The following is a 15,603-nucleotide window of genomic DNA, read 5'->3' as shown; positions in this document are numbered from 1 at the left end:
GGGACTCTGGCCTGCTCTAACTTGGCTCCGGTGATCTGTGTGGGTTTGTTTTGTCTTGTTTTTTGCATGCCTTTTAATGAGGCTACTTTGTTTTTTAAAAAAAGTGTTTGTACACTGTATTCTGTTGTTTCAGGTTTGTTTGTTTTCTTGGATTATAAAAGTAAAACACACTAATAAAAGTGCAAACAATACAGAAATTGTTCATGAAAACAGCAAAAATTGCCAATGCCACTCTCACCCATTGTTTGATGTGTATTCTTTCTATGTGCATGTACACACATACTTTTTCCCAAAATGTATGCTTATTCCATATATTCTGCATGTTCTACACATACTGTTCAATAATGTGCTCTTGCCTAATAATATAGTCTTCTTTGCAGTTCAACGAATATAAACCCTGCTCGTTTTAAAAATAGACCTACAGAATTCCATTTTATTGATGTCTTTTAGTTTAGCAATCCCATAGTGATGGAAAACTACTTTAATTCCATTTTGTTGTTGTTGTTCCTTAGAAATATTTTGCTTCAATAATTTGCTTCAATAATTCTCTTGTACAGCCTATGGATATAGGCTAAATTTCTAGCAGTAGAATGCTGGATCAGAAGGTATAGGCACTTAAGGGTTTTACGGACATTTTTGCATTGAATATATCGCACCATAATACATGAGAGTTACTGTTTCCTCACACTGGCAGAAACACTGGAGGTTATCAAAGTTTTTAATCCGTGACAATTTAGGGTGAAACCGTCTCTTTTTTGTTTTAATTTGTATTTCTTTAATAATTACAGCAGGTAATACTTTTTTTTTTTTTTTTTTAAGATTTTATTGGGGAAGGGGAACAGGAATTTATTGGGGAACAGTGTGTACTTCCAGGCCTTTTTTCCAAGTCAAGTTGTTGTCCTTTCAATCTTAGTTGTGGAGGGCGCAGCTCAGCTTCAGGTCCAGTTGCTGTTGCTAGTTGCAGGGGGTGCAGCCCACCATCCCTTGCGGAAGTTGAAACCGGCAACCTTGTGGTTGGTTGAGAGAATGCACTCCAACCAACTGAGCCATCCGGGAGCTCAGCGGCAGCTCAGCTCAAGGTGCTGTGTTCAATCTTAGTTGCAGGGGGCGGAGCCCACCATCCCTTGCGGGACTAGAGGAATTGAACCAGCAACCTTGTGGTTGAGAGCCCACTGGCCCATGTGGGAATCAAACCAGCAGCCTTCGGAGTTAGGAGCATGGAGCTCTAACCGCCTGAGCCACCAGGCCAGCCCGCAGGTGATACTTTTTAAGTGTTTATTGGCTATTTACGTTTATTTCTCTTACTGACAGGGAGCACCTATTAGGTCCCTTTTCTGTTGTCCTTCTTCATTTTTTAGAGCTCTTTACATAGCACTTTGTCATGTATTACAATTATTTTCCTGTCTCATGCTTACTTTTTACATTTGTACTTTTTTCAAATAGAAATATATTTTATATCATTGACTGTTCACTTTTGTCTATGTTTTTTGATTATTGTATCACAGTAAGAAAGGACACCTCTACTTAAAAGTATGTATGTGCACACACACAAAAACACTTTCCTAAACTTTATTTCTAAAAACAGCATTATTGTTCATTTTAGCATAAAAGTTTGTGGCTGGACCTTTTTAATGACATGTTAATGTCATTATGCTAATGTTTCAGATGGTGGGCGCTGGCCAGTTGCTGGAGCTCCTGCTCCTTCCCCACCTTTGATGGGCGCCATAAATGGGGAAAAGAAATTATTTAAGGGCTAGAGGTACAGTAAATTCTCTTATGGTGCTCATGTCTAGAAGTCAACAATAGGTCAGTTAATAAAAAGTAAAGATAGCTTTATTTCATTCCTTGAATTAGCAATATCCTCCCAATCTTAATAATTCTTCTGCTATAACTATAAATTACGATCCTCCCCCTAGCCATCATTTTGTCACTATTTTGAAAAATTTCAGGTCTCATTTAACTCTCTATCCCCCAGGCCCTCCAGATTTAATTTTTGGTTTCACGCCTTCTTCACTAAGAAATGCTTGATTTTCTCTGTCTCCTTTTCTCAATAGCAAATTTTTCTCCGTGGCAACTGTTGAAGTCAATTAAGCTCTGTTACACAGGGGAGAAAGCAACTTGAACATTTTTCTCTTGTCGTTTGTGAAATGATTTAGTACATGAGCTCTTGAATGTCCTGTGCTATATGAACCACCGTGGGGAATCCACTGTTGGTGTCATTAGGGACTAACTAGAGATGACCATGTTCCAGCAGAGGAACACACATCGGTGATAGGTGACTAGCTTCTGTGATCTTGCACTGATCATGTACATAACCTTACAAGACATGATGTTTGAACTTTTCCTTATTAGAGGAAGACAGTTAAGAAGTCTTTAAAAAAAATTTTTGTGTGTGTGACAAAGAGCAGTCAGGCAATAAATTTAAATATAAACACTAAGCATACAAAAGTACCAAAAAAAAAATCATCCTTTTAGACCACACCATTATGGTTGCTTGTGGGTAAAATAAAATAAGCTTAACACTTGGTTAGTTTATATGCAGAGTTAAAACATAGAATTGATTTTATAAGCTGCTTTCCCGCAGGCTGTGAAAATAGTAGATTGTAGATAGGGAAGTTAAATAAAGTGACTCCCAGATTATCTGGCAAAAAATGTTGGGTACCTTATTACAGAGAAAACTCTGTCATTAGGAGCTAGTTTCAGAAAAGATAACTTAAATAAGGCCATTAAACATCACCTAAGAAGAAAAGAATATACAAGTGCACATGAGTATTTCTTATAACATTCTTATCAGAAATAGTCAGGCTAAAATTCTTTATCATTTTTCCATTTATCTTATTAAATGCCTTTGCTGAGATCTGAGTTATGGTAAAAATAACTTTGCAGTTGGTTTGGAAAACAGAATTCGTTCATTATCTTTTCTGACCTTTGGATATATTTAAGTTTCTAAGATTAGTATAATAAAGCATTAAAAAGAAAAATCTCAGATCTCCCTTAATAGAAAGACTGACCTCCTAAGTCCTTCACTATCTACATATTTCTGGTATCTTAGGCACTTGTATTTATCAAAAGAAATCAAGCCTTGATTATATTGGTACTTTGAATGATATTTTCCAACTATTTAAACACAATAATTAAAGAAAATTGCTTGGAAATAAAGACCAATTGAACATCTTTTGATGATAGTGAAATTCAAAAATTTTTCATAAGCAAAATCACATTGTGAGCATATAACCTGACAGTAATGTTTGGTTATCAACTACTGCGTGAAACAGGAAAATGGCATGAAATTCCTTTATTAGGCCTTGGTAAAGTAAGAGCCCTCAAGTCTTGCCAATGGCTGGATAAAGGGTGCATAAAGGTGAGTGGGGGAGCTATCAGGCTTGGCTTCAGGTACTTTAGCCTAATCTACTGAAAGACCTTCTGTTCATTGTCAGCATATTTATGAAGAAGCCGCATGATCCCTGAGTTGAGGACAACTCAGGCCTTGAGTGCTGGCTCAGACATTTACTAGCTATGTGACCTTAGGTAAATTACCTAAGATTTTGTGCCTCAGTGTTCTCATCTTAAAAGGGAGAAATATAATACCTATTCAGAGAGTTGATATAAGGATTCAAATAATTAATATTTTTAAAGCATTTAGCACAGATTCTGGCACATAGCAAGCACTATGAAAGTGTTCGTTAAATAAAACAGATTACTGACCAAATACTTTTGAAACACTGTGCTTTAAAAACTCCATTTTTTTAAATGTATATGCCTAATTCAAAATATTCACATAAAAAAACCAAAAAATATGCAGCTTTCAAACATTTATTTCATACATCGTATTCTATCCCTCTTTAACAGTTATTCATGTCTCCATGTTAATAAAATATAGCTGTTCAGATGTAGTTTGTGTTTTCAATGTTTAATGTTTTTGTTTAAAACAGTGTCTCAACATACATCTTTTGTTTGAAAATCAGGGTGGACTGTAAAATTCAACTTACATTAACATTTTGTCCTTTGAGTTTAAGACCTAAAAGTAGGGGTGTGGTGGCTGTTAAACTGGTTCTTTCGACATAACTGTATCGATGAAATAAAAAGAACTATGTCAGCAAGTGGCAGCTTTAATTACCAGTTTGCTCAGCCACTGCCACTTTGCTTGGCAGTTTTACTCTTTATAAAAATAAAGGTTCAGATGTGGTGTGATACAGCTCTCCAGAGCGACAGGAAAGTACAGGGGAGGAGAGGAAGGAACTAGCAGGGTCATGCCACAGCTGTCTTCTGTGGAATTGTAAATCAAAGCGTGATTCTTACATGTGAGAATATATTATATTAGCAGGAGAAAGGCTGGGGCAGCTGGGGGCAGCTGGGATGGATGGAGAGGCTGGGGAAGAGTCTCAGTGATGGTAGAAAAGAAATATGAATTAATTAAAGACCTTCTTTTGCCTCTTATTTGTGCATTTCAACCTACAGGGTCAAATATCCAAATAATTATAGAAATTCAAAAACATGACAAAAATGCAATATAAAATCTTCACTTAAAACACAATAAACTGTAGAGCAAGTAGTTTAGTCACTTCCATTTTTTCAGCTTGAGATAAAGCCTTACTAAACTTGGTGAAGGCAGGGTCTTAATCAGTGCTGATTTTGCTTGTGGCCTCAGTGGCTCAATGACCATTGGATGAATTAATTCACTAATTTGATGAATTTCCTAATTATATTCTCCTACGAACAACACTCCTGGAATTAGGATGGCTCTAAAAGTCAGGGCAGCATTCATTTATTGGTGATATTTCTTTTAAGCAATTTTAAAGATTTAAAAAAATTTTTGAAGAAAAATTTTAATTTTAAGAAGAATTTTTACAATGTATCAAAGCAATAGCTGTGGCCAGGATTCTCTTACTTCCAATTTCAAACATGATAAAGTCAGAGAATGTCACCCTGTAAAACAGAAACTACATGCCATTTTTAAAAAGTAAATGCTTTGTATTTATCCATATTTCTTAACAAATCCAATTTCACTGTGGAGCGACAGAAATAACTAAAATGAGATTGATATTCATATCAGGAGTGTCTGTATTTGATTCAGCAGCTTTTAGTTTTCTCCCTTTTTTTTCTTCCCCCACCACACCCCATTCCATCCTTCCTTCCTTCCTACTTTATCAGCAGTATAACAACAAACATAATCAAGTCCCTGCCCTCATGGAGCAGACATTCTAGTGGGAAAAGAAAGATAAACTTCAAACAAAGAGTGAAATGATACGATTTCAATTAGTGACACATAGAAAATAAAATGAATACAGAGCAGAGAGTGACTGGGTGATGGGGGTAAGGATGGGGAGAGCCTTTGATTATGGAGGTCAAGGAAGGCCTCAGTGATGAGGTGACATCTGATTAAGCTCTGAATAAAGAGAAGGAAACAGCCAGGAAAGGATCTGGGGGGAAGACCATTCCAAACAGTGGGAGCTTGAACAAAGAAATTAGTAAACTCTGATTTCTCTGCTTCAAATTTAATCTTCCAGATTAAAATCTTCCAGATTAAATTCTCTTTGTCTGCAGATTCAGCTCCAATTTTCTTATAACAGAGCACGTAACAATTTTCCTTTAACACTAGCACCTAGCACAGGGCCTGCTGTAGAGTCGGGGTTTAAGAAAACAGCAATGGCTATGTGTCACCTCTGTGAATCATACCTGTTCTGCCAAGATCTAAACTGTCAGAGCCTCCTATGAGCTGAAATACAAACAAAAGCTTCTAGAAATCACAGAAAATTGCCACCGCAACAAAATGGGAGGTTTGTTATTAATGCCACTTAGATAATCTTTCACTTTTCACATAACTTTGGTCTTGCCAACTTGGCAACTTACCATGCCCAGTGTACTCAAAAGAATCTGCTTCATCGGGGGTATCAAGTTCATCCACATTGATATCAATTTCATCTGGACTGTCCAGGTTATCATCAGAGAGAACAGACCCTTCACTTTGGTCCAGAGAAAGACTGATATTTGGGGCTGTGAGCTTGATTCTCTGAGGATGAGTGCCATTAAGATCCAAAGAATTAGGAGGTTCTAAAGAAGATAAAGAATAACAACATTAAGAATTGACCATATGCATGGCTGTCAAGAGTGCAAAAACATTTTTAAGGTCCTTTCAGCAAAGACCTGCTAACAATCCTCATATGGAATCGGGACCCTCTTCTTGATCAGGAGGCCTCAGTACTGGCTTGCCCCAGACCCATCAGCCCTGGTCATATAGAAACAGGAAATGGGAGCCATTGTTAAATAGGCACAGAACTAGCTTTTAGAACTGCCCTGTTCAGGTTTGAGAACTTGAAATTGATAGAATATTGAATTGAATTTTCACATTGCACATTGCATAAGAAAAACAGTTAAGCTTATATGTATCTTATAACAGCTCATGTAACCTTTACTTCTATGGAATAGAAGTTATGTTCACAGACACTCCCAAAATACTTTTCTTCAGTTTCTGACAACTCTGTGTATGGTGTGCAGTGACCTCTCTTTGCCTGGCATTCTTTCTGTATTTATTTTTAATGAAGCTGAGGTCGCCTCCCAGATTACATTGTTTAACCAAGGAGCCACTACCTTTTATGCCAATATTACTTCATGTTGGTTCCCATACCATAACTGACAATCTTATGTTAAGGCTCATGGAAGTAGTTCCTATACTTTCACTGTAATATGCATCTTGTCACTAATGTGACTTTCACTTAACAGAAGCAGAGCTGGAGAAGTCATTTATAACCAAGTTGATCCCAACTAAACAATGGCAGTGATAGCCTCAAAATAGAAATGTTCAATTCAGGGCATCATTGCAGGATACCTTGTCACAAAGTATTTTGAAGACCACCTGATATAGCTCTCAATTCTGGAATTCTAACTCTGGTCATGTCCGGATGAAAGTGACATTGTTTCTTTGTCACTAAGATTTTTTCCCCCCAGTATAGAACATAACCCAAACTGTGCTCCATGCAATGTTTTTATGTATTATCTGAAAACAGTTTCTATTGACCAGTAAGTTTGAAAAACAATGGATTTCTGTATTACAGGAATTCTCAAAGAAGTACTATCCAAAATAATTTTTTGCAGTGATAACAAATTTTGAGCACTTGACATGAAGATAGTGCAACTGAAGAATTGAACTTTCCAAATTTATTTTAAATTTTAATTAATTTAAATAGCCACAGGTGGCTAACTGCTATCATATAGGATACCCATAGCTTTGGTGCCTTTATTATTCAAAGTGTATTGTGAGCTTTGAAGAGCGGAGTAGACATACAGGGGCTACCATGCTTACTTCGCTAGAGAACATTTAAAAATAATTATGTCACATGACTAGTGCTTTGAACAACGCACTTTCAATGCTTGGACAGAAAAACATATTGACTCCCTTCTTCCTACTCCATTATAGAGTTCAGGATCTTGGTATGATCCTGAAGCTGGTACAGTGCAAAGGAGTGACCTTAGTACAAAGTCGGAGTCATGTAGATCGCAACAGAAATTTTAAAATTCCTTTTTGTATATGCCTTGGGTTGTAAACCCTTGGAGTATAGGGTTCTTTTTCTTTCCTTTTTTTTTTTTTTAAATAATCAGGATACTGAGCCTTCTTGATATCACATTTCTAATTGTAAACATTCTCACACTTATGTATACATTGGGTGAACTTAGTTGTTAGTTAGAATTTGGTGTTCTGATATACAGCAGCCAGGTGTCACAGGAATCGAAAGCACCGGCAGATAAGGCTGTGGCACGGGATATAAACAGTGGCCCACACTAGTGAGCGTTCATATTCACGTCAACTCTGAAATGAACCAAATCGAGCTGAATGCCTTCCTTGCACATATTTTTTTTTTTTTCTCTCTCTCTCTTCACTTGTATCACTGAAATCACAAGTGAGATGCACAGGAAATGGTTCTCTCACTGAATAATGAAAGTATGTGAATATAGAATCCCGCTGAAGGAAATGACCAAATTCTCCTCTCACCAGGCCTCATGTCTGCAGCACTGGGACTCAGCATTCCCTCCTCAAAGGGGACATCCATTCCTACATCCTCTGACAGTAGTCTGGAAGAAAGCAAAGCAAAGAATGTAAAACACTGTGTGGGGGGTAATTTTCTTTGAAAAGGAAGCCCCGAGATTCCAGGATAATACTTTTAATTCATTTGAAACACACCAAGTATGTGTACTGAATCCGTTGTAAGTGGCCCCAAATTGGAACAAAGATTTCCTGCAGTTACTGTGAATGAGAACTGGGGACACCAGTTTTACTCTGTGCATGCAACAAGTCACTTCCACCAGCTCACATAAGTAAACACACCCCAAGTAAAAAACTCAGAAACAGGAAAAGCAAATAGCTAATACTATATACTTATGGGGGCATTTAATACGTATATATATTTTTCAACAAAAGAGGCAATATATGTGTTTTGGAGTAAAGACAGACCTGATTTTGTATAGATCTCTTCCTCTGTGTAAATTGGAGCATGTTACTTAAACTGCTATGGGCAGAGGAAAGCATACCTGGCTGGTCTCACTCTCTTTATTTGTAAAATAGGGACATACCACCTACCTCATTGAGTTGTTGAAAGGTTAAGCAATGACTGTAAAGTCCCTAACATTCCTGAGAAGGCACCAACTTACATTATTTTCCTTAATTCTTTGAAAATTTAAAAAATTATTGTATTCGGCTGTTAAATATTATTGTGAATTACACATTGATAAAGATGGTTCTGGTCATGAGTTACCATCTCTTCTCTCTAATCGGTGCCAAGCCCAAGCCCATTTATATTAGCCCACTGGGTAAGACAAGTGGCAGGGAATTGGAAAATACTGGAGAAAATTGTGACAAATCTATATGCCTTTGGAGGAAGCTGACCACCACTCACAGTCAACTCCCACTGACTTATTTTCATCTTCCATCCCTCATTTAGTAAATCCCCATTCATCATGATAATATATTTTTATTCTTGGTGACGTCACATAATTTCACTCATCTAGGATGAATCCTTGCGATGTTGGCACTAATCTAAACTTAAACGTGATAAACCTTTGTGTTAAAGTTCTAAATTTAGTCCCTCCTTTTCTCTCTTACTGAGACTTCTCTCCACTTCAATCTGGGTCTCCAAACGTTTAGAGTGTGCTCATGTGGATGATGAGTTTCTCCAGGATCCAAGTCAAACCCCTTATAATCAATAAAGCGCTCCTATGATAAAAACAAAATTCTATGTCTCTAGTGGTAATTGTACTTGCTGCCTTTATTCCACAAATATGTATTCTGTGTCTACTATGTGGTAAGGATACAGGGGAACACAATAGACCAACCTCATTCTTGTGGTGGAGATGGGACAATGGCGTTAAAATAATGACTGTCACCAATAACTCAGTGCTGCTCCCCTGAGAGAAGTAATGCCTGCTTCCTTACCCACCAACACTACAGACCCCTTCACAAACAACCTCAGGGAGTTTCTTTCTCCATACAGTTGCTGTGGCTTCTACCCTGCATGTTCTCTAAAATGAATCCACCCTAGAGGAAAAACAGTGAGCATAAGGTTGGTGTGCGAGTCGAAGGAAGTAATGCATCGGCAGGAACAGGATGACCTCTGCCTAGCAGAGATACAGCATACTGGGTGGCAACAAACCAAATTGTCCAGTAATAGAGGTGGGAGTAGTGAGCAAAGAGAAGGCCTTTGAAAGTCTTGGGATCCAGAGGGATGGACACCTGGGTTTTCCATGGTGCTGCAATTTTTCAGATTTCCTTGATCCCCTGTCATCTGAAATGATCTGTGTATGTTTTCCTTGATACCAACCCTGCAGTACCTGTAAAGTGGCAAAACGCTGCTGTTAAGACCATCTGGATGCAAACCTTAATTCTATCACTTACTGTGTTAGAACTGTAATTTATGGCAAGTTATTCAGTTTCCTCACCAAAAAACGAGGGAGAATATGCAATGCCTGAAAATAACACTGAAAGAAAAAATTGTTATTTATTATTATTATAGTTCTTTTTGCCACCTATTATAATTGTCTTTTCCATTAGCCTTGAAACCATGAGGACAGGATCCATACCTGTCTGCTTTACTATTATGTCTCTAGCACCTGGTAGAAGTAAAAAACCTGATAAATAAGTGTTGGATTGAATTATCCAGCTTCAAATACCCTGAATGTCCATGTACATTATTTTTTCTAGTACTCTGTCTATGAGTCAACGGAAAAAAAAATGACATCATCATATCGCTTCCTGCCTGACAGAGCACATAAGGGTGATGGCCTTTAATTCAAAATAAAGATGAAGAGTTTTTAAATAGCTAGATAGTATCAGTCTTAAATTTTTGTAGGTTTTGTTAATGTTTGTAAGTTATGGGCAACATCATGGAATTATTGAAAGAGTCCTAGATATGAGGTTATACTTCTAGGTTATAGTTCCCCTGTTAGTACTGACAAACTGATTAACACTGAGAAAATTAGCTGACCATTTTTGGGATTTTTAAATGGAGATAAATATCTAACATCACAGTGACTGTGGAGAATAAATATAATGCATATGAATATAAAAATACTCTGTAAATTATAAAGCATTGAGTGAGTTTAAAGTATTACATTCCCTCATTTTACACATAATAAAGGATGTGATTTATTAATAATTCAAGTATGTGTCATGGTTGGACAAAACATGATTACAGTTACTATAATTTGGGTAGTAGCCCAAGTAAGGGAAAATTTCAGTACTGCACAAATCTCCATAGAGCCCGTAAGTGCCCCTGAACTCACTGAAGTTAGTGAATAGAGTCTTTGTCTCTCAATACTCCTTTGCAACACAGAGCAGACACCCTGTCAAGAAGGTGCTAGAAAGTCAGTGGTGGCATGCATGGGGGAAGGGAAAAGCTGATGGCTGTGATGGGGTGATTAGAGGAGAGGCACTTTCATAAACCCATGGATATTGCAGAAGGCCATCGGGATATTTTAGGAAACCCCAGGGACAGAGAGGTAAGCTGAACCAGAATAGCCCAGAGGCACACCTAAGAGAAACCCAAGTTGCACTGGTTATAAATACTTCAACCACATTCATACATTAGCTCCTTAAATATTTGTAGAAATGAAATGGTCAAACAGAGTACTCGGTGATTGAGCAGGATGGAGTTTTACAATCAGTAACGGAAGCCTCTCGGGATCTATTAGGTAACAAATCAATCCAGTGTAAAGGGAAGTATTTCACCTTATCTAGCCATAGCAACTAGTTAGTTTGGGGTTTCTGTGTAGGGATGGAGCTACCAAAGAGGCTGAAGGAGTTGTAAACACGAAACTGACTGTACTATGGCTGACCTCCCAAACAGACGCTCAGCTCCACGTCTCCATCTAGAGGACGGAATACAGAACTGTTTGTTTGTCCGATAATTTATAATCATAAACTAAATAGTTCATCAAATATTTCTGGATCTTGGCCTTTGGGTCACATGGTAAAATTATACTTTTCTGCTCTCCTTTGAAATTAGGGTGACTGCATGACTTGCTTTGACAAATGAAATGAGAGTGGGAGTGGCAGGGGTCACTTCTGGTCAGAAGAATTAGGAGCAAGTGCAATGCAGTCTTCCCAGCCTTTCTGGCTGTGGAAGGGCTCTGGTAGGCTGTGAGCGAGTTACTGTGAGGGGCAAAGGCCCTGACTAAAGCTTGTGGGATATGAGGTAGGACAATTAAGTTCGCGAACTCATCCTAGAAACAGTGCTACATTCCTCATAGCTGAATATCACTACGGTCACCTTTGAAGTACTCCCCTTGGGAAACTATGCACCAACACCAGCACCTAGTCCACCCTTCAAAGCAACTTTGGAACTCTTTTTCTGGAATGGCCATCAGAGCTGTCGTCATATTGCCCTTGATGTTCTGAATGTCATCAAAATGTCTTCCTTTCAATATTTCCTTTATCTTCGGGTAAAGAAAGAAGTCATTGGGGGCCAGATCAGGTGAGTAGGGAGGGTGTTCCAATACAGTTATTTGTTTACTGGCTAAAAACTCCATCACAGACAGTGTTGTGTGAACTGGTGTACTGTCGTGATGCAAGAGACATGAATTGTTGGCAAGAAGTTCAGGTCGTCTAACTTTTTCACACAGCGTTTTCAGCACTTCCAAATAGTAAACTTGGTTAACTGTTTGTCCAGTTAGTACAAATTCATAATGAATAATCCCTCTGACATCAAAAAAGGTTATCATCAGCATTGCTGCAAGTTGGCAAACTTGTCAGATCTCATATGTGAACAAGAAAGGGATTTTTGTTGTGGTTTGCTCTGAGATGTTGGGTTTCTTTGTTACCACATCCTAATCTAGCCCATTCTGACTAGTTCAGCTGCCCTTTATTGTTTTTTTTGACGGGAATATCTGACTCACACTGTGCCCTAATTTGGGTAACCCATTTCTCATATTCTCAACCCAGGCTTATGTTAATAATACACATCTTCTTGTTTGGGTTGCTAAAGCACAAAAGAACATTTTTAAAAATGGGGACAAGAGCTAGAAAGGGTATTAAATACTTTCAATTATTCCATAAAAATGAGTAGTAATATGTCACCTTTATGGTTTTTTCATAGGCATCTAGCACTTGCAAATTTGTCTAATGTTTTTCTTTAAATTGACTTATTTTAGTTAAGTAAATTTATTTTGAAAGGATGGTTTGTATTACCAGTATATAGGGAAACTTAGAATAACTTGCCTAAAAAAAATAGTCATATAAATGAAATATGATAAAAACAAAACAAAGCTGTTAAATTCAAGGTAGAACCCCCTGGGCTTTCACTCTGAGACTTTCTCTCTTTACTAAAGAAAAAAAAAGAGAGATTAGAAAGTGTCTGGCAAGGTATAATGCCATGTACCATTATAAACACAAAGAAATGATACATAAGATAGAACACCCCAAAAGTAATTAATATAAATTGAAAGAAGCCAAGGGAAATTGCCAAGTGCCGGAAGAGTTATTCTGCCCAAAGAGTTATTCTACACAGCTGAAGGGACGGTAGCCCACAGTGTTTACAGACTGGACGTAGGCCTTAGGACTCTACAGGAGAAGTGATCTCTAGGTACTAGAAGAAGTCCTAGGCCTGAACTTTTTTTAAGGAGGGCGACACTCACAGTGGCCCATGAAGGGGTAGAACCGGCAATCTTGGTGCTACCAGCATCACACTCTAACCAAATGACATAACCAGCCACCCCTAGACCTGAACTTTTTAAATAAGGCCCTGAATCTTAAAGAATTGCCATCTTAGTGAAAACGGGATGAGAACCAGCTATCTTCTGGTCTTGGAAAGCATGGCCTGCCTGGAATCTTGGGTGGAAATCAAAAGCAACCTAGGAGAGTTAGAGACCCTAATTGTGTGTCAAGCATATCTCAATTTATATTACCTGAATAATGCAGGAAATCAAAGTCAATTTATATTACCTGAATGATGCAGGAAATCCAGGTTAGTCCAAGATTGGGAAATCCAATGGTCCATCTAAGACCATTGAAGACTTAGAGCTCTAGGGTTCCAGAAGAATCAAATGTGAAACTAATTGGTAGTGCTACTTTTGCAATCTAGGATTCACTGGAAATCTACTTAGGAAATAGAAAAAGACCCTCGGAAAGATGAGCTCACGCCAAAATACGCCCCCCCCAAAAAAAACAACAACAACAAACACTATAAACTACACCAGGGAAAAACCATCTGAGGAATTGCCAGCAGACACAGTAAACAGAAGAATTAGCAATAAAAGTACTAAAAAGCAGAACAATATGAAAGCGATTGTAATAATTAAAGTCTTATTTCTAAACCTTAGTTGTGTTAAAACACTGAGATTTGGGGTGTTTGTCCTAGCAGGTGGCGTTACTTACCCTGAGTAGCCATGCTGCTTAAAAAAGGAACATCTAAAAATAATAATGAGAAGTGTTCACACTAAAGTGATATAAAAAGATATGCCAGAAAAATACTAAACACAGGAAAGCAAGTACCAACAATGTTAATGTCAAACAAAAAAAGGCAGAAAAGCATTATTGAGACTTAAGAAAGTTATTATTTCATGATAAAAAGAATAATTGAAAAGATGGAATAATCCTAACCAATATGCTTTTTAACAACATAGCCTAAACATAAATAAAACAAAAATTGAAGATAAATTATAAGGAGAAATTAATTCCATGGGGAAAAATTTGATTATACTTCTCAATAATTTATAAATCAATATGAAAAAGTGTGAAAGAATATAGAAGACTTGAAGAATGTAATAATAGAGCTTGATCTAATGGACAAATCTGCATTCAATAAAAATACACATTTTTTTCAAACTCCCAAAAATTAACCTTATTGAATGTCTCATAAAATACAAAAAAAATCAATATTACATGTAGCATATTCGTGGACTTCAGGGCCACATATCTAGAAATAAGTCATAAAAAGACAGTTTAGAAACTGAAAAACACACTTATAAGAAACTGAACAATAAAGCCCTAACATATCAAAACTTGTGGAAGTAGCTAGAGAAATTTCTAGAGGAAACTAAATTCCTCTTAAATTCAGACATTAGAAAAAAAAAAAAAAAAAGGACTGAATTAGCTAAGGGTTCAACTCAACCCAGGAAGTTGGAAGAACAATCACGCTCTTATGTGAGCCAATGCTATTTATCCCAAATCTCTGTGCCCCTCAAAGTGGGGAACTGTGACACACGTGGAATTCTCCAGTTTGAGACTGGATCCCAAGTGCATTAGTAGATTTTGTGTTTCTGGTACTTCTTCTTAGTAAAGAAGCCAGCATGTAGTAGCATGGCAGTGCTGACACCACAGCAAGAAAGACCACAAATGCAAAACTTTGGACATATTTAATGCACCATTTTGCCTTTAGACCAGGCACAAAGGGAAGCCCATTCTACATTTTACATCCTTTCAACATTTCTGAATCTGGAGGGATTTAATTGTTGTTGAAGGATTAGCCTTGTCTGAGAGATAAGGTTTTTTAAATAGGAAATGAGCAGTGAACCAAGACTTGGCACACACACACACACACACACACACACACACACACACACACACACACACAGCATTTCTAGATGGTAATGTTTCCTGACAGGCATATACATCCAGCAGCCCTTTTTGGGAATAATCATTCTTATAAGATTAGCAACTGAAAAATACAGCTCTATACAAGCAGGAGAGCAGGTTAAAACGTTAATTGTTCTTTAGAAAAATACCAGATGGTTATGCTGATATGTTTTGGGAAAATTCTTACAGAAAGAGAAAGTTCCTTAATGTCAGAGTTCCTAAAACTCTCCTGGCTTCCTTCTAGTCAAGTGAGATACAGGGAACTGATAAAGTTACTTTCTCCGAAAATGCAGAAAAAACAAAATCTTTCGGGAGGTGCTTGCCTTCCTTTGTTAAGTACATAAATTAGCCCATTAAAGCCCAGTGGTTGGAGGATTGCCATTTGAGGATTCTTGTCTGATAAAGTAGGCTGCCCAGCTTGAGGTAAGAGGACATGGCATTCCATGAGCTCTAGGGCACTTATCAAATTACTCAACTAGGAGGCAAGACTGGGTTTCACCCTCAGCTTCAGCAATCTGATACCAAGGAAAGCATGGGAGTTTAGG

At 37.6% G+C, this 15,603-nt stretch overlaps 1 protein-coding gene across 7 annotated transcripts in view; it reads right to left on the bottom strand.

The window, feature by feature from the left end:
• The window catches only part of PRUNE2 (prune homolog 2 with BCH domain), a 229,750-nt gene that overhangs the window by 29,195 nt on the left and 184,952 nt on the right, over window positions 1–15,603 (bottom strand). For all 7 annotated transcript variants that reach the window (XM_088793194.1, XM_074330577.2, XM_074330579.2 and 4 more), the window contains exons 10-11: window positions 7,988–8,067; window positions 5,851–6,051 (exon numbers count right to left, since the gene is read on the bottom strand). In XM_088793194.1, coding sequence (XP_088649320.1) covers window positions 5,851–6,051; window positions 7,988–8,067 — 281 coding nt within the window. The remainder of the gene's footprint in view (window positions 1–5,850; window positions 6,052–7,987; window positions 8,068–15,603) is intronic.

Source organism: Rhinolophus sinicus, chromosome 16 (genome assembly GCF_057876585.1).
Source record: "Rhinolophus sinicus isolate RSI-liver-muscle chromosome 16, RSI-T2T, whole genome shotgun sequence".
NCBI classification, from domain to species: domain Eukaryota; kingdom Metazoa; phylum Chordata; class Mammalia; order Chiroptera; family Rhinolophidae; genus Rhinolophus; species Rhinolophus sinicus.
This window is presented reverse-complemented; position numbering and strand designations above follow the sequence as displayed.